Genomic DNA, 26,465 nt, shown 5'->3' on the forward strand with positions numbered 1-26,465 from the left:
CGTAATTTATTTAATTCATAATATACATTGCTATCATTAATATTAATGCCATATTAATGCCCGGGCGCTATTAAGCAGGCCGAATGCAGGCAACATTGGAGGAAGCTGGTGCAAAAACTAGACCAAGGTGGTCACGACCCTCAGTAACGAGCGACGAAAAAGAAGAAGAAGAATGACAAGACTATTTCTACCTTAAATTTAAAGGACTTTTTTTTTATAAAGAATATAATATGTCGACATTGATCATTCGTCTAGTGGTGGGCGGATACGTCCTTAACCGATTTTCTCTTCAACAACCAAAAAGGCTTGGCACAAATTTTAATTGCATAGATTTAGAGATACATTTGTTCCATTTACACTGAAGGCGCTGCCATTAATCAATAGACAACGAGAATTTTCGATAATCAATAAATCAGTTATCGGTACAAGCATGCCATCCTCGACATAATAATACCACTTCTCCTTGACCCGTCCTAATAGCTCCTATCTGGGTGATCGGTTCGAGTGGATTTCGAACTTGTACATCTTGGTACCACCGTCCTTACATTTCTATCACCAAGCTATCAAACGTACTTATTTGAAGGGTATGATAGCATTAACCTTTTTGAAGTAGTCGTGGCCTAAAGGATAAGACGTCCGGTGCATTCGTATCTAGCGATGTACCGGTGTTCGAATCCCGCTGGCAAGTACCAATTTTTCTAATGAAATACGTACTTAACAAATGTTCACGATTGACTTCCACGGTGAAGGAATAACATCGTGTAGTACAAAAACAAACCCGCTAAATTATAATTTGCATAATTACTGGTGGTAGGGCCTCTTGTAAGTCCGCACGGGTAGGTACCACCACCCTGCCTATTTCTGCCATGAAGCAGTAATGCGTTTCGGTTTGAAGGGTGGGACTGCCATTGTAACTATACTGAGACCTTAGAACTTATATCTCAAGCTAAGTGGCGGCATTTAGGTTGTAAATGTCTATGGGCTCCGGTAAGCGCTAAACACCAGGTGGGCCGTGAGCTCATCTATCCACTTAAGCAATAAATAAATAAAAACATATATATTATTACGGTGTTAAAAAAATTCTCCCATTACTTTATAATGGTAGGTCACGATCTCGGCTGAATTTATGCCATGAAATCAGCGTTTCACATTAAATGGTCTCAGGCTAGGATTTTCTCCTGAGCATTAAGACCGGAACCCAAGAACCAAGTCCTCTAATGCCAAACATCCTCAGTTATACTCCGACCCACAGTTTAAACTGCACACCATGGTACAGTGCTCAGCTCATAATCAAAAAGTACTTACTTTTCATGTTTCGCTGAGCGGGGGTGAGGTTCGAGCTGCAGAGGGGTGGCGGGAGCGGAACGGGGCGCCCCACACCCGCCACCCGCCGCGCCCGACGCGAAATTGCCGGTTGACCTGCAACAAAAAAAAACCATTAGAATCACAGTTTTTTTTTCATTTGTTTGTATAGGATTGAAGGATTATTGTTGGCTCGGAGGCCTTTCCAGTTTCACCAAGACAGGTGGGCGAGCAAAGGCTCAACCAAGAGGGGTGGGATTTGCTAACAGCTGCCCGAGCGCCTCCGAGGTAGACCTAACAACTCAAGGGCAGCTGCTTCGCGAATGAATTTCATTTGTGTAAACGAAGAGATCGTTTCGTTAAAGACTGGTATATCAAAACGCACTCACAACACGCCCTATGCACTAGTCATGTTAAAAGACAATATATGTATACGGCTATACGTATGATGTGTATACACATTCTAAAGGATAAGGACGCCAGTATACTCATATCGAGGTATGCAATTACTACCGGAGTTCAAACCCGTAGCAAAGTACCAATTTGTTGGTAAGGTAATAGATACATACATACGCAACGCGTGTCATCATCATCATCATTTCAGCCTATCGCCGTCCACTGCTGAACATAGGCCTCTCCAATAGACTTCCAGTGCGACCGGTCCATTGCCACCTGCATCCAACGAGACCCAGCGCTTTTTACTAGGTCGTCGGTCCATCTAGTAGGTGGCCGTCCCACACTGCGCTTGCCAGTACGTGGTCGCCACTCCAGGATCTTTCAACGCGTGTGTTCATAAGAAATCCACCACGACGCAGTGACATCGTATTTTTTTTTTATTGCTTAGATGGGTGGACGAGCTCACAGCCCACCTGGTGTTAAGTGGTTACTGGAGCCCATAGACATCCACAACGTAAATGCGCCACCCACCTTGAAAATGAATATTGATGAAATCACTAATTACATACAATTGAGACATCGATTTCAAATCTTAAAGTGAGTTTATTCACTTTGTTCATCTACTTCAATTGATCGCTGGACTTAATAAAAAAAAACAACATGTATTTAAAATTTTATACGTGTACAAAACAGACGCGTCAGGATTTAATAAGCACGCGTTGGCGTACACGAGTAACCTTGATGGCACAGGTAACCTGTTTTGTAATCTTAATAAGCGAAGGAATTATTTACCACCGATATATCCACACAAAATTTTCAATCAAAATATTCATTGAATACCTTTTGTTACGTAGACTTTTGCGATGTAACGATCCAGAACGAGCGACATTAAAACTCGGCCACTGATTACTTTGACTCTTCCTCAAGAACTTAACTCTGGTCATAATTATTTATTTAACACCGAACAAATAAATTATCGAATTCACGTTAAAAAACGTTTTAACAGAATTTGCAAACGTTTCATTCGCTTCGATTGAATAATTTATTACAAAATATAGACTGACACAAGCCGAATACATACGAGTAACTAAAGAATATGTACGTACATACGTATATAATAAAAATTTATGACTCTTTATATTTGCACACGTGTACACTTACAGAACTTGAAAAACGTCAATTCAGAATTCGAAATCAGCGTAAAATAAAAAAACAAATGAATATGCTAAATTCAAATATGCAGTTTCGTGTAAAAACTATGGCTGTACTGCTATAAAATAGCAACTTTATGCATAAGTGGTGATGTTAGATTACAAACAATAACCAAAACATAACTTGAGAATTATCGTTGAATTATGAATTATCGTTGCGAAAAAATGTTTAGTTGCTTTTAATCAAATATTTATAACAAGTTTCTATCTCACTAAGATAACAATGTTATATTTACACAACGATCCATCAAGATAGCATGTGGAAGGTAACCACTGAGAAAACGATGAGACTTTAGCGATATCATTTCCACAATATCTGAGCGACACAGTGACGTCTTTTAATTGTTCCAGTTGATGAATAGTTCTAGTGGAAGAAAAATATACAAAGTGAAGAAGGCAGACGAATTTAATATTGAAATTGCGTGCGACTTAACATAAAGTAACACATAGTTAGAAGATGCACGGGATACTATTTATCTTGGAACTCGAGAACGTAATAACTAGGTTTCAGTGGACCATACCGTGAGCCAGCATGGCCCTACCTATTTCGGACGCGAAGCAATCGCATCCACCAGTTTAAAACGTTGAAAAGTCGTTGTACGTCTACCGCTGACCTCAAAACGGATGACGTCATTGAAATTTTTATTTCGCGAACTCGTAAGCTCGGATAGTCGTTGGCAAAAAACCTTTATTTGTTTATAATGAATATCAATTTTTAGTTTACCAATAGCTCACATTCATAACGCTGCCTAAAAAACACTCTACATACATTTTCAACAATTCACATTCGACGCTTACTACCCACGTATTTCATTTAACCGCTGTATTATTTCCTGACCTAATTAATTTGACCTTCCCGAGCCCGAAGGGTCTAGGACGGATAAGCAAGACGACGCCCAAGGTCTCGCCGATTATTTGAATACACCCGAAGAATATTACGCAGCTAATCACGAGAATTCGGGGTAGCCTAATTATAATCACACGGCTTCACGTAAGGAATCGTGTCACAGTTGAATTCTGAGGAATTATCGTCAGTGAAGCCACCAAAAACAACATTAATAAACCAAGATGGAGGCAAATCGAAAATAAACCAGTACAACGTTCAGGGCGCCCGACTGTCTGCTGTCATTAATTCACGTGCTCGATACAAAATTTAAACATTTAAATTATTTATGGCGAGAATAAAGAACTTCGCGATTAATGGGATTTACCCAAAATCTCAGGATCCTCAGCTACTTCACTCACATTGCTCGCCGACAGTCAGATAACTTGGACAAAGTGATTCTGACGGGCAAAGTAGAAGGAAAGAGACCCCGCAGCCGATCACCTAGCCGCTGGTGTGATCAAATAACCACCCTAACTATGCTGCCAGTCGCAACCGCCATTCGAGAAGCTGAGGACCGGACGAGGTGGAAACAGTTCACGAGACAGGCCGCGGTCAAGTTTCAGGGACACGACCTTCAGTAATGAAGAAAGCGACGAAGAAAAAGACCCAAAATCTCACCCGCATCACCTTCTGAACCTGAACGTCAAGTTTTGAAGTCCATTTTTACTTGTTAGTCAAATTATTAATCCTTTTGTATTGTTTTTTAATTAATTAGAAAATTTATGTAGTTTGTAGTAAGTTCTAGATTAGTCTACGTGTAGTTCGGTATGATGTACGATGTTAATATAAAATATCAAAGATACCTACTACGTATGTTTTCTTGAGATAAATCACTCTAATTTCACAATGCATGCGAATGACACGATCCGAATCATTTAGTTTGACTCTTATATTTTGGTACAGCAGGTGTTGTGACTCATTGTGTTTTATGTTCAACTTAAAGTGACTCCGTATTCCTTCAATATCTTCGACAGTACTGATTAGTGATTTATGGCTAACACATAAATCAGACTATATGAAAGTCGTGTTTATAAAATTTCGTTTAATATTCAAACAATACACGATATTTGAGCCGTATGTTATTACGAGTATGTACATAAACGTACGAATTTATTATGTAAGCCGAAGAGGAAATTTGATGCGATGTTTGTAATGCGAAATGAAAGAAATTGAAGTATCGCTTAGTCATTTCATTTCTGGAAACTGAAGTGATTTGATCCACATACTATGCTTCCGTTTTTAGTGGTCATTTTAATAATTTTACATAACATACAATCTGCTAAAAGTGTGAGTAAAAAAAAAATAGTTTAAAAAAACTAACAAAATACGCTTTTATAGAAAATCCAACTAAAAAATAGAAAATAAATTTTAATAAATTTGAATTAAAAAATAGTATAAGAAAAAATGATTTTATTGTAAAAGAGCGTGTTTCAAATTTTTTAAATTTTTTTAATAGTGAATTATCATCTATTCTTAATAAGTATACCAAATTTCGAGTTAATCCTACGTTCTGAAGGGGGTCAAAATCATATTCAAAGATTCCGTGACAAAACATACATACGTCTGAAGCTAATAAAAGCGTATTAATATAAATAAGTCGACGGTTTTTCATTTAAAAACTCGTATTTTATAGAGTGTACTGCCTGTGACATATGCTACAGGTGAAACAGTATTCGATGACTTATCCCGTAGTGAAGAAATCGGACATGAAAAACTTATTGGATCCAAAGACTCTGAAGATCAAAATGAAGAAAAAAAAGGTTTTGACTTACAAAACAAACGAATAAACGAAGGCACTAAAAAGGTGAGGCACTAATCAAACAACAATTATTTTTTTTATCGCTTAGATTGGTGGACGATATCACAGCCCACCTGGTGTTAAGTGGTTACTGGAGCTCATAGACATCCACAACGCAAATGCACCACCCACCCTGAGATATAAGTTCTAAGGTCTCAGCATAGCTACAACGGCTGCCCCACCCTTCAAACCCAAACGCATTACTGCTTCATGGCAGAAATAGGCAGGGTGGTGGTACCTACCCGTGCGGACTTACAAGAGGCCCTACCACCAGTAATTATGCAAATTATAATTTAGCGGGTTTGTTTTTGTACTACACGATGTTATTCCTTCACCGTGGAAGTCAAGTTGTTTCGCTATTTTATCTAAACACGCTATAAACTCGTTATTATCACATATCATTAGTGTTAATAATATTACAGCCATGTGCAGTGGTGGTGCTATCGAATATACAAAACCCGAATGTTCAGTCGTTGCTTCGGAAATATAGATATGACGCAAACGGTAATAACATCATTTTTATTTTTTTATCTTTCTTAATTCTTCTTCTTTCTTATTCTTTTTAGTACATAAACTGTTTAGATTTTATATCAATTGTGTGCACAATAAATTTTTTTACAGGAGTTTTAATACCAAGCAGTGTGAAATATTTCATCAAACTACCTCAAGGGTTGAGGAATTCGCCTCTTCTAGTACCATTAAACGACAAAGCTTTCTCCCCATTAGGCGGATTTGTCAGGTAACTGAACATAATAAGTTGTAAGTTTCAACAATTTAAATTCATAATCTATTATTAATAACATACTTTACTATGTACCATAACTGTGAAAGTTTGTATGTTCAGTTATAGTTACTTAATCGTGCTTATTTTACGCCCATACTTTATTATTTTTGTTTTATTCAATTTGCAGGTATTACAAGGAAGTCCCTCCAATACCTCAGTCGTGGTAATCAAGATACTAAAAATTCAAACGGTAATTTAAGAAAAATATTTATGATCCAACAGAATATGAGACGTTCTGGAATGAGGAAAGAAATTAAAATTGGTTTTCATTTATTCGACGAAGCAGACTTGACATCGGTGACAATTATTCAACATAATATAGAAATAACGCAGCTGTTTTCTCACATGGAAGTTTTTCATTGGAAATGTCATTAAAAACTCTTGTGGGAACTGAACTGGTGCGATTTCTATTTGAAGACTTATAAGGTCTTTTTTTTCTCGAACGTTCTAGACTATTTTCCGATTGCGGAACCTATAGACGAATACACGGACGACGTGTTAAAGTTATGAAATAGAAGTAGTGCCCATGAGGGAAAACCAAACAACATCATCACGCAAAAGCTACCTCCAAACTTGTATAATACGCATGGAGCCTCAATAAGAATGTCCCCAATCCTTAAAAATGGTTACGGAAATATTTTTTCTTGTTTCTAATCTATACCTCCGTAGTTCGTGTTGTATTTGGTATGACATTATATAGGATTGTTAGTCAATAGAAAGATTATTAAAACGGTGTTTTCCGTATATTCCGAAAAAATAATTTCTGTACAGAGTCGAGTCAATATGGCGGCCTATTCGCTCATATTCATTATCACTTTATGTTTTACTGTTTGTAGTGTTTACTAACATTTTTGTATTGTATTCTTATGATTTTAGATCGTTTTTTGTTTCCATCACTAAAAAAATGAAACATTCCAACTTAATGACTTTCATGACCTCATCAAGTTAAATTAAAACAAAATTGTAGCCGGTTTTCATTAACACACGGAACCTGCTGTACATTCTTGATAATACGACAAAATACGATTTCAAACGTGTTTTAATGGAGAGTGTTAAAATATCTTCACGATTCTAGAATAGTCTAAGGAATCGCGTATGCCAATGACATTACGCGGCGAATAGATATTCCCACTGAGTCACATCCTTTAATGTTTGACGCGGTAGATGATAATCTTCATTTAGTAAAATGTAGTGAATCGGAAAGCCATATATTGTATCATCAAAAACGAAAGTAAATTATAATAAAAAAATCATAACAATATCCGAAGCATACCTACATATTATATTCAATTTAAAACGGAATATTTTCCGAATTCTCTCTCTTTTTCTATCGGTCCAAATATATCCTAAAGCAACTTCATCGTTTTTCTTTTACGATTCACGGTTCGTTTTCGACAAATTAACCGGTATGGAAATAAACAAATCTATTAAAGTCAGAGTAACGATTACCGCGACTTTTAAACATGTTCCAGATTGTTATTGGACACAAGCCTCCATTTATGTGAAGCTATAATAACCATCATAGTCAAGAAATAGTGAACAAATGTTCACGATTGACTTCCACGGTGAAGGAATAACATCGTGTAATAAAAATAAAACCGGCAAAATTATAATTTGCGTAATTACTGGCGGTAGGACCTCTTGTGAGTCCGCACGGGTATATCTAGGTCTCACCACTCTGCCTATTTCTGCCATGAAGCAGTGATGCGTTTTGGTTTGAAGGGTGGGGCAGCCGTTGTAACTATACTGAGACCTTAGAATTCATATCTCAAGGTGGGGGTGGCGGCATTTACGTTGTAGATGTCTATGGGCTTGGGTAACTACTTAACACCAGCTGGGCTGTGAGCTTCACCCACCTATGCAATAAAAAATAATAATAATAAAGAAATGTAGTCGCTTAACAAATCGTAAAGGTAGACTAGTCGACTATTACAATTGAATAATTGATCACAATGAATTCTGTTATGTAGTTACTAGAGCACGTGTTGACATACCATTGAAAGAGCAAATCTTGGATAGTTTCCAACGTCCATACACGTTTCGCTCGAACTCTTCTAACGGACATCCCATAAAAAACGTTTGAACCAAATGAAGAAGGGCAGTCTTTTCAAAGGATCTCGGCGCTCATGTATAATTCATAATCGTATTTTATCTATACTTCTATACTATAATATTATATAATTATAAAGAGGAAAGATTTGTTTGTTTGTACTGAATAGGCTCCGAAAGTACTGAACCGATTTGAAAATTTTTTTCACTGTTTGGAAGCTACACTATTCCCGAGTGACATAGACTATAATCTTTTTTGAAAAAAATTAGGGATCCTTACTAAAACTCCAATAATGTAACTCAAGGTGTAAAAAAATTACCTTAAATATTCTTTACATCGCGTGCCCTGCGAAAACTATTGATTATAGAATAAAATAATGTACTACGACTTTGTAGAACACATTCTTATTTACAAAAAGTTTCGTTACAGCATATGTCTAACTATTATAGCAATGCCACAATAAGTGTTCTTTTATTTTTTTAAATAATGTCAAATATCGTTGAAATTTTAGTTAAAAACCCGAGCGGAGCCGGAACGGGCCGCTAGTAATTCATAATCGTATTTTATCACTTATGAGTGCGACGGCCTTGGAAAACTTCATATTCTCAATGAAAACGAAAAAAGTATTAGTAAAATTCTATATATCTTGAAATCTAAGCAACATACGATAGGTAAATTTAATTAGGAGACTTTTAACGGCTTCACCTTTAACAAAGAAACATTATTAAGCAAGCAGAATGTTTTTAATTCCCAGCAAACAACTTTATTTTAATCACTATATTAAACATTAGTTTATGGTATGATTAAATTTTGGCTGTAATAAAAGATACTGTGAATGGACGTCGCAACTGTTGATATGTGATAAAATGATATTAATAAGGTTACCAAATTAGGTCGAATTATATAGAACTGGAAATTTGCATCCAAACAGCAATGCCTATAATACTTTCATCTGACCAATAAAACTGTATATATAAATACAGTGAAAATCATTCGTTAGCAGGTTTGAGCAATGAAATACTGCTCATAGCACTTCACTTATATGGCGCAGAGCGTTTCTCGTAAATTTAGATGTGTTCCGATTTTAGCCTGAACCGAATTAGCACCTTAGTGCGTAATCTTACAACGATTACTTATCACCAAGCCGTGTTTATTTACAAATGTTTTCATGTAATCTTACGTTCAAAATGTTACTTAATACTTTATTTGAGTCGTCTATTATCAAAGCCGGAAATGTGACTTTTGGACAATGATTGGTAAATCAGAAAAACGAATTATTGACTTTGTATTCCATTGGCAGTCACAAAACTCTGCTGAACGACATCTTAGATAAATAACAGGTTAAGCATTAACCTTTATTTAATGCAGTTTTTGAACCGTATTCTTTGAAGGAGACGATTATATTCAAATCAATCTGTATTGACATATCAATAACATTTTTTTGTCCAAATGCACAGATTGCCACCTTTGATAATAGACGACTCATTTATATCTACCATTTGTATTACTTACATTCATGATACAGTCAAACAAAATTACATAGTTAATGATTATATAAAAAATACAGATTTTCTAATAAAACTTACATAATATACAAAAAGGCATTGCACATGCACATTTATTTTCTGGTGGTAGGACATCTTGTGAGTCCGCGCAGGTAGGTACCACCGCCCTGCCTATTTCTGCCGTGAAGCAGTAATGCGTTTCGGTTTGAAGGGTGGGGCAGCCGTTGTAACTATACTGAGATCTTAGAACTTATATCTCAAGGTGGGTGGCACATTTACGTTGTAGATGTCCATGGGCTCCAGTAACCACTTAACACCAAGTGGGCTGTAAGCTTGTCCACCCATCTAAGCAATAAATAAATAAAAACATACGGTATGTAGGTCAAACGCTAATAAACATTTGTATCTTATTTTGTATTAGAGGAAGAACTAACTGGTTTAGAAAAATACGATTGATCTAGTATTCACAGAAACATACGCGTCGGGCCGACACTTCAAAACCTATTTGCAAATCGTAAAACACTTTAAAGCTCTCAAACAAACCGTTTTTTAGGTTAAGCGTATATTTCGATCTCAAAACTCTATCCACAACTGAGATTCTTAACAATTACATTTTAAAATCGACGGGGGATCAAATGAAGGAAGAACTTACATAGGTGTGTTGCGGTATTAACCATTAGGTACGGGTACACGGCCAGACTTCCTTCGAGCTATTATAGCACTACTACTGGTACTAGATACTTCTAGAAGGTGCACCCGTAAATCTCAAAAGTATGTATTCGTGACCACACCTACACATATCAAGATTTGGATATCAGGATATTATTACAACACGAAGATCACGTTCAATTTGTTTTAGATTTTTATATACCATCATGCATAAGACTCATTCATGAATAGATCCGGAGAGTTACTTTGTGATTCCGGTGCGACCGGATACTAAAATTATTGGCTGAGATGCAAAGATATCGCAAGGACAAGCTTTACACATAACATGTGAAATAAACGTTGTGAAACATCTGTTGTAGACGTTGTAGTTACAAAAGGCCTGTAGTTGACTTTGAAACAACCATTTAAGCCAGAATCAATGAAATATTTAATGACGTTTGATAGTGGCCGCCATCATTCGCGAACGGATAGAAAGATATTGGTTTTTTTTTCGCAATTATTAGAAGTAAATCAGAATCGGAAAATTCAGTAAATGATCACGAACAAAATCGTTAAAATTTGGGCAGGACAAGATCTGTTTGGTCAAATGTGGTCTGCATTTTAATTATACACTTAACGGGGAATCTGAGTATGGAATCATTGTCCAGACAGACTAAAGATGTGCGGTCCTAATAAGATGCTATTATAATTTAATTGCAATTCGAACTGGCCGCCTACGACAAATTAAGGAGCTTCCGTCGCTTTTGTGCTGGCCGGTGTGACATCATGCCGACGGACATTTCATATGCAAAAACAATCCTGTGCATAATTTAATATTAGTTCATATTCAAGCTACAATATATATTTATAGGTATGTCTGTTAACCAATTTAAACGTGGTTTTGTTTACGCACTTCATATTACCACAATTTTACCTCAAAACATCCCTTAAAATCACAAATTGTTTCAGCCTTTTACTGGTGGTAGGAGCTCTTGTGAGTACGCACGGGTAGGTACCACCACCCCGCCTGTTTCTGCCGCAAATGCGTTTCGGTTTGAACGGTGAGGCAGCTGTTGTAACTATACTGAGACCTTACAACTCATATCTCAAGGTGGGTGGCGGCATTTACGTTGTAGATGTCTATGGGCTCCGGCCACCACTTAACACCATGTGGGCTGTGAGCTCGTCCACCCATCTAATCAATAAAAAAATAATTTCAAAAAGACGCTGTGGAGCCAACGTGCACAAATGGACTATACATAAACTTCAAGACATTGAATAAGACATTATAATACTCGTATGTATATCGTGATTTGAACACAAATAATTGATTTTTGAATAAAACTGTTTGAAGCAAAATAATATGCAATTATAATGTATGGTTATGAAAAACTTGCTTTACAGGCTTTTTCTTTTGTTTATTACTTACGTAATTTAACTAAAGTGTTAATTTTATTGAATTATTGTCTACAAATTTCGTTTAGTAAAAATACACAATCACTGTCTTTACTTTAATTAATAATAAATTAATTATTACAATTATGTTTTATCCACTTTAGCAGTTTGATAAGCTGATGCGTGTCTTGCGGTTTAATGTATAATATAATAGTTAATGTAGAAAAAATATCAATCTCTTGGGATAGTACTTTTTATTCTATGATGTCTTATGTCTCGGAGGATTGGTTGAGTAGTTAAGCTGTAAAAGCATAACAAACTCAGTATCGCATTTATATTACAATGGATTGTTTAGATAATTGATGCTGATTATACATTATTTACAGCGAGTAGGATGATCGATAGGGCCATACAAGAGAAACCGACGCGATTTTTATCAAATCTATATATTAATACGTGAAGCAAAAACTATGTACCCTTTTTACGAAAATTGCACGGACGGGGGAGTATGAAATTTCCCACACTTATAGAGAATATAGAGAAGGAGTGCAGAATACCTACTAATATTTTTTATTTTATGTAAAATACATTATATGAATTAAAAATAATGTTACACACTACCATGTATTTGACAGACACACGCATTTATACTCTTTTGTTTATTGTTAAACTCTAGGGTCAAATTGAGAATAAATTAATACTATTGTTTGTCTTTAATATTATTTATCTATAGTGTAGTTTTTGGCGAAATCTGTGATTATAGAAATATACCTAGTCAGGTCATAAGTATTGTCACACAGTAAAAACTTTTCTTTTAGAGTGCTGGCCACAAAAAAGTTTATTGAATTCGAATTTCGAATTGTTCATGAAAATAAAAATGTATACTTTTAGAATTTTACTCATTTTTAAATATGGAGTGGACGCTTAAAGAACCGTGTTGCAGTTATTGCGTTGCATCGTTGCGGTTACGCGCCAATTCAAATTTTTAACAAACTGAAAAATTTGAATATAACCAAAAGATTCGTTTATCGTACCATCAAACGATACAATGAATACTCTAGTATAGATGACAGGTCAAGAAGTGGTCACCCTCGGTCTGTTAGGACTCCAGCAGTGATAAAAGCTGTGAAGGCGCGAATTCAAAGAAATCCCAAACGTAAGCAGAAACTGTTGGCCCTTCAGATGGGGTTAAGCAGAACCACGGTGAAAAGGGTGTTAAATGAAGACTTAGGGCTTCGGGCATATCGAAAAAAACAGGACATCGTTTGAATGCTCGTCTAATGGACCTGAGACTGAAGAGATGCCGCGCTTTGTTGAAGCGGTACGCGGGAAAAAAATATCGGGATATTCTTTTTTCGGATGAAAAAATTTTTACCGTAGAAGAAAGCTACAACAAACAAAATGATAGGGTGTACGCACACAGTAGTGAAGAAGCGAGCAACCGTATTCCGCGTGTCCAACGAGGTCATTTTCCATCCTCGCTCATGGTATGGTTGGGAGTTTCTTATTGGAGCTTAACAGGGGTACATTTTTGTGAGAAAGCTGTAAAAACGAAAGCAGTTGTGTATCAAAATACAGTCCTGACGAACCTTGTGGAACCTGTTTCTCATACCATGTTCAATAACAGGCACTGGGTATTCCAACAAGATTCGGCGCCAGCTCATAGAGCGAAGAGCACACAAGACTGGCTGGCGGCGCGTGAAATCGACTTCATCCGGCACGAAGACTGGCCCTCCTCCAGTCCAGATTTGAATCCGTTAGGTTACAAGATATGGCAACACTTGGAGAAAAAGGCGTGCTCAAAGCCTCATCCCAATTTGGAGTCACTCAAGACATCCTTGATTAAGGCAGCCGCCGATATTGACATGGACCTCGTTCGTGCTGCGATAGACGACTGGCCGCGTAGATTGAAGGCCTGTATTCAAAATCACGGAGGTCATTTTGAATAAACTTTAGTGTCATAAGAATCTATGTTTTGTTAAGTTCATTTTGGTATATGAATGGTTACATAATGAATAAACTTGTTTCAATTATTTTACATTAAACATGTGACAGAATTTATGACCTGACTAGGTACTCGTAGTCTTTGACAATAGGATCATAATAATGTTAAAACTTATAATTTCAATTAATAGTTATGGTCGAATTTCGACTACCGGGCGACCACTAATACTATTAAATTTTCGTTAAGAAAATACTTATAACATTTACTAATACAACTCCAAGCATGCAGACTATTTTTGTTAGCACACATCTCACCTTAAATTGGAACAGTAACACGTGGCAACTGTCTATCAAATCTTGCAACACTGCATCTTTAGTGCATACCTATCTTTATATTCATATCTAAAATTGGCAACAAAAAATTAAGTGTCCAAGAAACAAACACCCACTTTAATTAACAATTTAATTTCAGATATATTATTTATTTATAGCCCTTTTAGGTAGACGAACATACGGCCCACCTGATAGTGAGTGGCTACCGTCGCCCATGGACTTCAGCAATGTCAGGGAGAGAGCCAAACCGCTGCCTACCGTAAAATCTGCCTCTGATTTTGGTTTGAAAAGTCGTATCGCAATTTTCACTTCTATTACATGATAAGTCTTAACCTAGCATAAAATTTTACAGGATAACAGTTCTACACTAACAGTATTATTATAATAGGGCTATTGATGGGAAGATTATTAAAATTATTTATTAACAATCCACAGTAGTGGTATGCTCGCCTATAAGACCAAACTTTTCTTCTAACTCCTATTTTGTTGGTAGAGTGTGTTGCGAACCCATACAGAATTGATCAAACTGAGTTGAAGTTAAGTGGATATTTCTTACGGTTTGCTTTTTTTTTTTTTAATATTGCCTTTGTAGGCAGACGGGCATACGGCCCACCTGATGGTGAGTTGTTACCGTCGTCCATGGACTTCAGCAATGCCAGGGGCAGAGCCAAGCCGCTACCTACGAAATTACGCTGGTAATATTAGCCGTTATTTCAATGTCTTCGACTAAATGCTCGAATTATCCTCTTAATCCTACTTTAAATTAACTTTACCATCTTTAAGGGTAGGTACTTATCTAAAATTAAATTTGACATACATGTTACAGTTGGATATTTTTAAATTAGTGGTTTTTGTTTAACCTTTATCTGTGGCTATATCGTTATCTTTGAAGATATTGCAGGTGTTTGTAATCACTAGTTCTCCCAGGTGTCTATCTTATCATATCTTCTTTGACTAATGCTGTGATGCACATTTGCCTTACATGATGTTAACCAATCGCTCAGTAATACAACAAAAGATAAAGTATTTACTTAAAAAAGAAAGTTTTATTATTCTCTATTAACAACTGAAAAAAGGAACATGAGGCTTTGATAACACATAGCATATATACATTGACGAAAGAAATAGAGCTCCTTAGAACCAACAAAAAATTATGGTCAGTTGAGTGTGATGGTGAGACATTGGATTATAATCTTATCTTATACCTTTAAACGAGCAATTCTTGTATATATATATATAATCTGAATCTCGGAAACGGCTCCAACGATTTTCATAAAGTTTAGTATACAGGGGATTTCGGGGGCGATAAATCGATTCTAGCTACGATTTATTTTCAGAAAATGTTGTTTTATTCGTGTTTTCAATAATCAACTCTTCCCGACATCTATTGGCGAATAATAATACTATTTTTCTTAATTGAGGGCAACTAACCGCTTTAAAGACACAACAAGATGGCGTTATCAAAAATCATCTAGTAATATATAATATCAGAGATCCACAGATAGGGAAAAGTACTCAAAAACTTTTAAATCCAATAACCAGGTCTACTATCTTAAGGGTGAACAATTTCAAGATGGTGGCTGATTCTTACCATCAAAAAAGAGATGAGTTAGTGTGAGTATAAGCTCAGTGTCTCAGAGCATGATATGAAAGTGATATCAGTGAACAGAGTACAATCATCAAATTCACTTTGGTTTGACCGCAATCCAGAAACTAGGAACTGCATTCTTCGTGACCATCTCTTGTATCTTAAAACTGAAGTTTTCTTGCAATGTTTGCTACTAGTGATGTTTTGTAGCTCAAAAATATGATATCTCTTTGAGACATTCGCAAGAAACGTTATCCATGGTGAAATAGAAAAAAGGTTGACAAGATTCATCGTGAAAAAGACAGTTACCAACATTACCAAACTATCAGTAGCCCAATGATAAAGATATCATGTTCAACTAAACTGAGTCATAAACCATTGAAAATGGGAATCAATTTCATAATTTTGGAATCAATACATGACTCATTAATTAGTATGCCTTTTTTGTATAGAACTACAAAATGATTTATGATATGAAAATAGTATGGTGTCATAATGTAACATTTGTATTATTTATATTAACAACACTATTATTAAGTTTGAAGAAACGAACAAGATTTGCTAAACAATAGCTTGGAAATTAAACATTTTTAAGAATATTATGCGGAATAGTTTAGATTGGAAAATCACATTTTGTTCAATACCAACCAAATTATCATTGAATTAGTTTTACATAGCAAATAAGGTATGATAGAAGACTAATATTTGAGCATTAATACTTCTGTGCTTGGCAGTACCAGGTTGGCAGTGAAAGGAACAAGGGTGGAACGTAAATTGCTTCATAAAACTATTAGGAAATAAAAAATATTGAAATACTTATTTAACATGTAACAGAAGGGCAAGGGCAGACATTGTAAAAGGTTTGAACATAAGGCTATATACAATACAGAAAATATGTTCTGTTTATATTTGTTACCTCTGTAATGGTAAAGTAACTAATTCATCCCTGGGTGTAACCATATTTCAATAATTCAATAATATTTTAATTTATTTTATATATAAATTTTTAATTAAACATTATATCATATAGACGCTTGAAAGGCAAACGTGACTAAGCAACAATGCGTGAACTTTACAGTAGACTAATTTAAAGTTGAAATACCTGAAAACAAAATTTATTTTAACGAATCTAGCTAGTAGCTGTAGGATTGAAATGATTTTAATAGACCTAGAAATAAATTTTTTTGGGCATCGAATATGGTTATTGCCTATAATTTATGTACAAATCAGTTATTGTCGCTTAGTCACGTTTGCCTTTCAAGCGTAGATATGTATCTTTTCAAATTTTTTTTTCTTACATTATAAATATCTGGCATATCAATTTAAGTTTGATCTGACCGATTTATGTCTGTAATGTCAAAATATGTCTGTCAGGTCTCTGAACTAAGCTACTTCTAATGTCCTGTACACACCCCACCTGATGTTAGGGGAACCTCATGCAAAGATATGAGATTAGTCTATTCAATAAATTAGCCTCGATTGTATTGACGTAACATTTAACTTTCTGACCAGCAGGCGCAAAAACAAACAAACATATTGGGGAAAACATATTAAATAAATGTCAAATGATTCACTTATTTTATATTTTTAGCTTTTGTTTTGTTGATTTGGTAGCTATTTAGATTTTATAAAACTTCTATTATATGCATTTTCAACTACATCAAGTGCAAAAAAATTGTACCACTTTATTTTAAGTTATACCGAGTCTTTTTGGTCCATTGCAACCCAATAACAATCACCAATATTAGAAGTATTATGGTTATTTTGTTCCAAATTACGATTTGACAACATTTTCATTAGCATTGGAAGATTAATTACAACTATTTATTGCAATCAATACACTTCATTTTTAGATTGCAGGTAAGTAACTCATTGAAAAAAACTTAATTTCTTACATTATTTTCAATGAAACCTTTGCATGTGCATACTGTCTAGGAATATATTCAATTGGGTGATAATCTATATTGAAAGTTTATGTTATTAGTGCTTCAATATGTAAGCCTCCAAATTGAATATTGACCTTCATTGTATTGATCCAAAAGTAGATAATAAAAAGGTAATATGTAGTAATTGAGTGCTACTTCAAGATATTTAGTAGTCAAATTCATTAGCATAGGTGGCCTTCATAAAGGAATAATTAACTGTTATTTATGTTATGATAGATATTACTTAGATTTAATAATAATATTTTATTGACTAAATTATATAACTGAAATCTTATTTACCAAGTCTTTCTAATGGTCAATAGTCCTTTTGCAGGCTTCTTGCTACTTGCATCAGAAATGACAGAAAATCTATCACTCAGGCTCCTTTTCACTTCCGGAAATCTACCACCAGACGACAGCCTCAAAGATTTCCCCGTCAATAAGCCTTCTGACTTTTTTGATCTTAATTCAACTGGCTGGTCAGCCTCTTCAAGGTGAAGAGACACTCTTTTGGCACTTTTTTTAGAATGCAAGTCAGTTCGAGGCTTATTTTGATCTGGACACTCTCTGCTTTTACTATAACCACGTTCACTATCTCCAAACCCTTGAACGAAACACAGCATAATTTCGTCAGGATATGTTTCCTTCATTTAGCAGGTCATGCTTTTGCGAAATCCAATCAAATACGTCCACTATTCACAGTTCGTTCCACTTGTTTAACGATAAATCACTATTTAATTTATAATCAACAGTACGTGTGTCTGTACACTAAAAGTAATCGGTTTTCAATGGTTTCTCGAAATTCGTTTCTAACACAATAGATTGTCTCACTTAGTCCTTAGAACGGAATTTAATACAGCAGCAGGTTCATAATGAAATATCTTTTCGTTTATATTTTATTTCTAGGTGTTACATACAGGACCAAGCAAATTTAATGTATTTTAATAAATAGAGAAATGTCAAGATTTTGGCATTTCTTTTACGTTCTGAAACAAATAACTGTGTCTACTGTTTGTTAGTCGTTCGAAAACACAAGGATACACGAGCTTTGCTCTTTGCGAACTGAACTGAATAACTGAGTGAACTGAACAGAACTACGGCCCCGGCCCGGAGAACGAGGTTTACGCCCACTCTTGTGAATTGCGAACAACGATTCACGAATCACCAACACGACGCGCAGCGCAATGAAAAGAAAAGGTGACGCTACTTCTCGTCTGGCATTTGCCAATTTCTGATTTGTTTCAATAAAAAATTAGCACTTCAAAGCCCATCCGTATCCCATTTATCACTTAAACAAATACCAAGTGATTTAATATAAAGCGATGATCAGTAAATAAATTAATCAAAAACTCGAAAATTTATCGTCTATATAGATATCTTACACTCGTTGCTTATCATCATCAATCATAGAAAAGCATTGCCTGTTTATTCATCTGCGATATCGTACTATACATTTTATCTATCTACGAGAGTTTTCGTCGGAAATGTATTGTTTTTTGAACAATCTATAAAGGAAACTTTGAAAATTTTAAAATGTGTACTTATATTAAACTTAAGGTTTAATGTAATGGTCCATAAGCGAATTCATGATCCTTAATAGGTAAAAAGTCCATAGCATTGTCATAAGCTCCATAGTTCGAAATTAGATAGGTAGGTACCGCTTTTAATTTTTGATACATTTGAACATGAATGACTTCCAGTGCCACGATGATGGAATAAGCCTTACATAATCAAATGTAACCAGAAAAAATGAGTGTAGGTAATTATTGATAATTACTGAGATATGATACCTCTGAGCTATCAGATTAGGTGGGAGCCTTAACATACATAATATTATGTATATAAAATAACACAACCAACCACAAACCGTTTATGAATTTCCGTAATGGATTCTCAGCCCAAACAGATATAACGATGACAGGTGCCACCCACTTAAACAGTTTCTACAGGCTTTACTAAATTATACTACCAGTAGGTACTGGTAAGAGATATAAGGTTCTGTAGTTACGTAGGATATACTTTGAACATTAAATTTAAAATTTACTGGTGGTAAGACCTCTTGTGAGTCCGCGCGGCTGGTTACGCAGTAATGCGTTTAGGTTTGAAGGGTGAGGCAGCCGTTGTAACTATACTTGAGACATTAGAATCTATATCTCAAGGTGGGTGGCGCATTTACGTTGTGGATGTCTATGGGCTCCAGTAACCACTTAACACCAGGTGGACTGTGAGCTCGTCCACCCAACTATGCAATAAAAAAAAATACATACCAACATGCGGTGATAGGTATAGGATACTTATAGATATTTAAAAAGGGGAAACAAAATTCAATAGCACTAAACAATCGAAATTTCCTTGGTAACCAACCCGAAACAGAACATGCGGAATTAAATATGATTTAATAACTGAATAACAAGATATATCTTTTATTTTAACTTAGACACTCTTTTATTTTTACTGCTTTGATGAGTGAACGAGCTCACGATCCACCCAGGGTAAAGCGATTACCAGAGCCGGAGATGTTTATAATATTAAAACATAACTGCCAATAGTACCTTGTCGATTGTAGTCTCAATTAGAGTGTATAACGGCTAGCCCAATCTTCAAATCGAAATGAATGGCTGCTTCGCGACAAAAACAAGGTACATTAATACGTAATACGTTATGTAATAATAGAGCCCTTTATTCGGAAAACAGATATAAAATTAAGTTTCTTATATTACTGCACTTATACTGATATATTTATATATATATGTATTTTAGAAAATTAAAATTGGTGTATTTGGTGCTTGTTTACTCTCTGTAAGTCCGTTTGCCAGTTGGCAAAGGCCTCCTCTAACCTACTCCATTCTGATCTCTCTCTGGCTACTCTACTCCATGTTATGCCCGCAACCTGCCTGATATCATCGACGATGAATACGTTATGTACAACCATTTAAACACCAGCAAATATAATTGTAAAAGAAACACTAAACAGGCGAGTCGATTAAAAGCGATATGAGCCTGTGTGTTCTGTTATCCATACCAACATTTAAGTACACCATCTTTTTTACTGTTTTATACAGAAACTTAGCTTTTATAAAACTATGTATGTATTAATAATACTTCTTCTTCTTCTTCTCAGCCCATGGACGTTCACTGCTGGATATAGGCCTCCCCCAAACCTCGCCACAAAGACCGGTCCTGCGCTGCCTGCATCCAGCGGATTAATAATACATAGTTTTATAAATACACAATTTTTTTCGATTAACCAGATTAACCAACTGACTTTTATTCTAATAATAACATAAATATTTTTATTGGAACATTAATATAATCTTATTTAAAATTAATGAGCACCGTCTAATGATTGAAAATACTAACAGGAAACCATACCAACCACCGAAAACAATACGGAAAACTATGCAAGGGCGGATCCAGGGGGGGGGGGTCATGGGGGTCATGACCCCCCCCCTGAGCTGGTTCGAGGACCTAGGTGGACCACATATTGAACATAATGATTTTAGGACCACGGTTATGGAATTAAATAATCAGCCTCATTCCGGGCGTGATAGTGCTTCTCTGGATTCTTCAAGAGATGACAATATGTACGTGTATATATACAAGTTATTATGTGTTAAGTTTTTCAAGTGTACAATAAAGAATAAATATTACTAAGTACAGTACTTACGTACATTAAAAAAAACCTACTTTTAACTTGTATCTATTGTTATCAAAATTAAATTATAAATTCTTGACTTGACCATGACTATGTGACCCCCTCCTGGCACCAAAGCTGTATCCGCCCTTGAAACTATGACGTTCAGTTTAATTTAACGATGTTTATAAATTTCGCGAATGATTATGTTATAACCAATTAATTACAAAAACACTAGCAAACTTTTGAAGAGTTCTCGAGTAGAAAAATATTTACAAGACTCATCAAATTGTTTCGAGAATCTCGTCAGGCGAAATAGCATCAAAGAGGAAACAGTGTTCCTGGAATTTCAAGGATTTCTCGACTAAACTTACGAGCATTTATTTGCCTGAAGCAATATAACCTTTTTTGGATCGTCTAGAAGAAATATATCTTTAAAATTAAATTGTGATATTTTGTTGAGTATCAGAGAGAAAGGACTGTTTGAAGTGTTCCCAAAATAAATATAAAATAGTGTGGTACGAATTATTATATCCTTTTTTTTTAATGCTGGGGAATCCATTTACAGATACCAAGCCGAGGGGGGAACAGACCGGGCTATGTCGGACTCCGGCGCCTTCAGAGAAGAAGAGGGAGAAGAGGAAGACCGGGGTCCTCCTCTAGGATAAAATAATTCATGGCTGCTTCGGGAGGTACCTGTGGAAGTTCTGTAGGAGAGAGCCACATCCCGATACCTAGTATTCAATTCTCATTCAATTAAGAAATTGAAAAAATGGACTCTTGTAATGTGAGAGTCTTTAAAATTAATAATATAATGGTCAATATTTGTGAAAACAAATGACGTAGTTCGTCTGGGTATTTTAGTAGTTACGCCAAGGAGGGAGTGTCACGACGTCATTAAGGTAAGGATGCCAAATTTAGTTTTTATAAAGATTGGTATATGACAGCAATAACAAAATAATTCGTACACAAACCAACTGGAGTGAATCTAGATTTTTTTAATAGCTTATATGCTTGGACAAACTCGCGGCCCGCCTAGCGTGGTTACCTGAGCCCATAGACATCAACGATGTAAGGAGGAGGAGGTATTGTGAGTCCACCAGTAATTACGCAAATTATAATTTTTGCGGGTTTGATTCTTATTACACTATGCAATTTTTTTCACCGTAGAAATAAATCGTAAATATCTATTAAGTACCCATTTCATTTCAAAAATGGGTGCCTGCCTGCGGGATTTGAACACCGGCACAGTCGCATCGCTTGATACGAATGCACCGGGCGTCTTACTTTTTAAGCCACGACGACTTCAAGCTTTCGTAATGTGTATTGACCAAGTCATCGCCAGATAAACTCAGACTTGTGGTGTAATGTCATAACACGATCGTCTTATGAAATTATTACAAAAATTAAAGTTGTTCAACTAAACCTGTTCAATTTTGAAATTAATAAGTTAAAATGAGAGGTGAGAGAAGATAGTGAGCAGTCTTAAACAGACTTAGTGGTTTTAATTCGTCAATTAGGCACATTTAAGACATAATTGTTTAGGTTAAGAACAGTTTACAGTAAATGCTTCAGAGTCAAATTAATCAATGCGTACAATTAGACCTGAAACGCTTCAAGGCATCTAAAAAACTACTTGCTAAATTTAAAAGTTTATTAAAAAAACACTTGTTAAATACGTTGTGACCATTTACGTAAATTAATTGTATTAATATAACGTAATTTAATAATTTATAAGCTATGTTTATATAAAGCGAGTTACCCGCAGTCAAACTGCGTAAGCAGTTTTGCGGGGCATGGTTTAAATTAAAATGTAACTTTTTATCAATAACTATATTACCTACAAAAAAAAAAACTTCGTCGTGTCGAATGACGTAACATTAGTAAGAACTTCTATCGTAAAACGTAATGTACGATCGTAGTCGCGTGTGTAACTAGCGTTTTGGCGACAGGCTTGACGTCACCAGATGAATGTGCCAAACGCCTACGATCTAGCTTTGAAAACACAGGAATTAAACGTTTCAACCTCCAAAGAACCATCGTCGTACGATACATACATATATGTACGCAATTATAATAGTATTCTTTAAGTTACTTTTAAATGAAACGAAATTAGATTATCTTAGCGTTTATTTATTTATTGCGTAGATAGGTGGAAGATTTCACGACCTCCTCACTTGTAAAATGAGAGACACCTCAACCTTTACTGGCGGTAGGACCTTTTGTGAGTCCGCGCGGGTAGGTACCACCACCCCGCCTTAACGCGTTTCGGTTTGAAGGGTGGGGCAGCCGTTGTAACTATACTTGAGACTTTAGAACTTATATCTCAAGGTGGGTGGCGCATTTACGTTGTAGCTGTCTAGGGGCTCCAGTAACCACTTAACACCAGGTGGGCTGTGAGCTCGTCCACACATCAAAGCAATAAAATAAAAATAAAAAGTTTGGTACCTGCCGGCGGAATTCGAACACCGATACATCCCTACATACGAATACACCGGACGTCTTATCCTTTAGGCCACGACAACTTCAAAAGATTATGGAATTTGTTTATATATTGGGAAACATTTATTGTTTACCATAAGGGAGATATTGACAACACAAAAAAATATTTAAGACCTCGACATAATTTGTAATGTACATATAGGTATAGATGTGTAAGTTACTTATGGGTAAAAATAGCAAATATAATACCGATCGGTGCCTACTGTTCCTAATACAGGAGCAATACTACGAAAACTATTACGATATCATTCCGACCCCCTTATTACTTTACGTTTGATTACAACCGACGAATGCCTATAATTAATTTCAACATTATCACACATACAGTTTTAATGTTTCACTGTTGCACATTTCAACGCATGATTGGTCGACTGGTGTAATCATCACTTCATTTACTACACAGATATTTTTTAACATACATTTTAGGTTCTATCCGTGAACGTGTATGTAGGCCATTTAAGTAGAAATTTACAGGATTATTTTTTTCGTCGAAAAGAACTTGCCGAGCTCTGCAACAATACTAGCGACGTAATAGGAGGCTAGGACTAGGGCTAGGCTAGGACAACTAGCGAAAATGAAGAATAAAATAGGCACTAGTGACTATTTGATTAGCATAATCGCGATGCAGTTCAATAATTTAATAAACCTTTTCGCACTTGTAAGATTCGTGTAGACCTGCTTTCACGTCATCTTCTAGGATTTACCTCGCCGATTCCCAGACCGGAATAATACCCCGATGCGCTGAGGGACTAGAATTCAGCTGATTTTCAACAACTTGGCCACCTTACCCAGCAACACGATAGGGCGGAGTAGTATAATACAATGTTAGGGGGCCACTAACTACTGCATCAGCGGGTCAGACGATGTAAGGTTATTATTAATAGCCATATTCCCGATCCTGCGGACCGAATGGTAAACAGTTGATGTCGCCCAAAACAAGTCATTTCGGATCCTCCCTATCCACTATCGGTGCTTTTAGGTACCCCAAGCACCGGTCACCGTTCTCGTCGAACCCGTCGCTTGCGACGAAGAGCTCTGCGAGTAAATTAAGCTACAGGCCCACTGAGTTTCTCGCCAGATCTTCTCAGTGGGTCGCGTTTCCGATCCAGTGGTAGATTCTGCGAAGCACTGCTCTTGCTAGGGCTAGTGTTAGCAACATCGTCAGTTTTGAGCCCTGTGAGCTCACCTACTTGTTAGGGTTACGCTGAAATGTACGGATGTACGAATGTTAAAAATTATTGGTATTAGATTTCGGATCAACCGAATATATCAAAGGATCAATCATTCAAGAACATTCAGTCATCATATTGACAATGTTAGAAACTACAATGCGGTGCAACGCGATAACCCTCTTATCGTGGCCGCCGCTAATTACTTATCCGACTCAGGCGACAGGGCAACGCAAGTCGCAGTCACCCGAAACACGTCTTGTCGAATCTCCGAGATCCACTCTCGGTGATTTTTATGTTTCTCAAGCAGCAGCCGTTCTCCTTTTTTTTATGATTGATGAATTTCTGGTGGCCTGGAGGCCTTTCCAGTTTCACCAGGACAGGTGGGCGAGCAAAGGCTCAGCCAGAAGGGGTGGGATTTGCTAACAGCTGCCCGAGCGCCTTCGAAGGAGACCTAACAACTCAAGAGCAACTGCTTCGCGAATAAATTTACTACCGGATCGGAATTGCGACCCGCTGAGAAGATTCGGCGAGAAACTCAGCGAGCTGATACATGGGTTAGGTTGCACGTCGAACTCTTTGTCGAGTTCGACGAGTACGGTTACCGCACCGTTCTCCTCGAACTCGTCGGTCACTAGGAAGAGTTCGGCGAGCAAACTAGACCACGGACACAGCATGTCGTCTCTATCTCAACCTGTCTCCATCTCAGTGAGATTTCTCGCTAGTTCCCAGTGGGTCGCGATTCCGATCCGGTGGTAGATTCTGCGAAGAACTGCTCTTGCTAGGGTTAATGTCAGCAAATTCTCTTATGTTGAACCCGTGAGCTCACCTACTCGTCCCGGCGTAGCAGGAATAGCCGCTTAGGCTACCAATAATAATAGGTATAGAATAGGTAGGATATAATTTAAAAAGTCAATGTCCATTGAAAAGTTTATGCGAGATGTTTAAGTAAACAACGTGACATAATATTTTTGTAATCCGTTATAAGAGAATGGCTCTACAATAATATTTTTTTTAATATATATATGTAGTAATGGAATGCTTTCATTGTATGTATCGGGTTAAAGACCTTTGGATATTGTTTATTCTTGCATACTATATCCATCGCAATAAGAATTAAGAAATAATAAACTTGACAAAAGATCTAATTATTAGTTTAATTATTAGTTAAATATTTGTCATGATTGTAAAATGTTTTATCGGTAATTAATTAAGTTTCATGAGATATCATAGAACCTGTTGCGTATACTTTACCGTCAAGCTCTTCAGTATTGATGAATATAGCAGTAGCTCTAACTCATGTAGTACCATTATCAGTTGTCACTTCAAAGTAACACTACGACATTCTGGTCGAAATGAGAATATCTAATTATGTTATTGTTCTGTTTTTTTCCT

General features: G+C 36.1%; 2 protein-coding genes across 7 annotated transcripts in view; one reads left to right on the forward strand and one right to left on the reverse strand.

Annotated features, from left to right (window-relative positions):
• The window catches only part of LOC101736541 (protein Aster-B), a 91,332-nt gene that overhangs the window by 45,729 nt on the left and 19,138 nt on the right, over window positions 1-26,465 (reverse strand). For 4 of the 5 annotated variants that reach the window (XM_021350257.3, XM_021350258.3, XM_021350260.3 and 1 more), the window contains one exon: window positions 1,306-1,419. In XM_021350257.3, coding sequence (XP_021205932.1) covers window positions 1,306-1,419 — 114 coding nt within the window. Of the gene's footprint in view, window positions 1-1,305; window positions 1,420-18,065; window positions 18,924-26,465 lie in introns of those variants that run through there. The other variant, XM_038018387.2, reaches the window with a different exon arrangement.
• Window positions 2,304-6,772, forward strand: LOC101736415 (uncharacterized). 2 transcript variants are annotated; one of them, XM_062674708.1, is made up of 5 exons: window positions 2,304-2,448; window positions 5,429-5,599; window positions 6,016-6,097; window positions 6,215-6,332; window positions 6,505-6,772. In XM_062674708.1, exons 1-5 carry the CDS (start codon window positions 2,359-2,361, stop codon window positions 6,542-6,544), a joined length of 501 nt encoding a protein of 166 aa, XP_062530692.1. In that variant the 5' UTR covers window positions 2,304-2,358; the 3' UTR covers window positions 6,545-6,772. The 2 variants fall into 2 exon arrangements, with proteins under 2 accessions (XP_062530692.1, XP_004929647.1); XM_004929590.5 differs by lacking the exon at window positions 2,304-2,448 and adding an exon at window positions 4,621-5,082.

Source organism: Bombyx mori, chromosome 21 (genome assembly GCF_030269925.1).
Source record: "Bombyx mori chromosome 21, ASM3026992v2".
NCBI classification, from domain to species: Eukaryota; Metazoa; Arthropoda; class Insecta; order Lepidoptera; family Bombycidae; genus Bombyx; species Bombyx mori.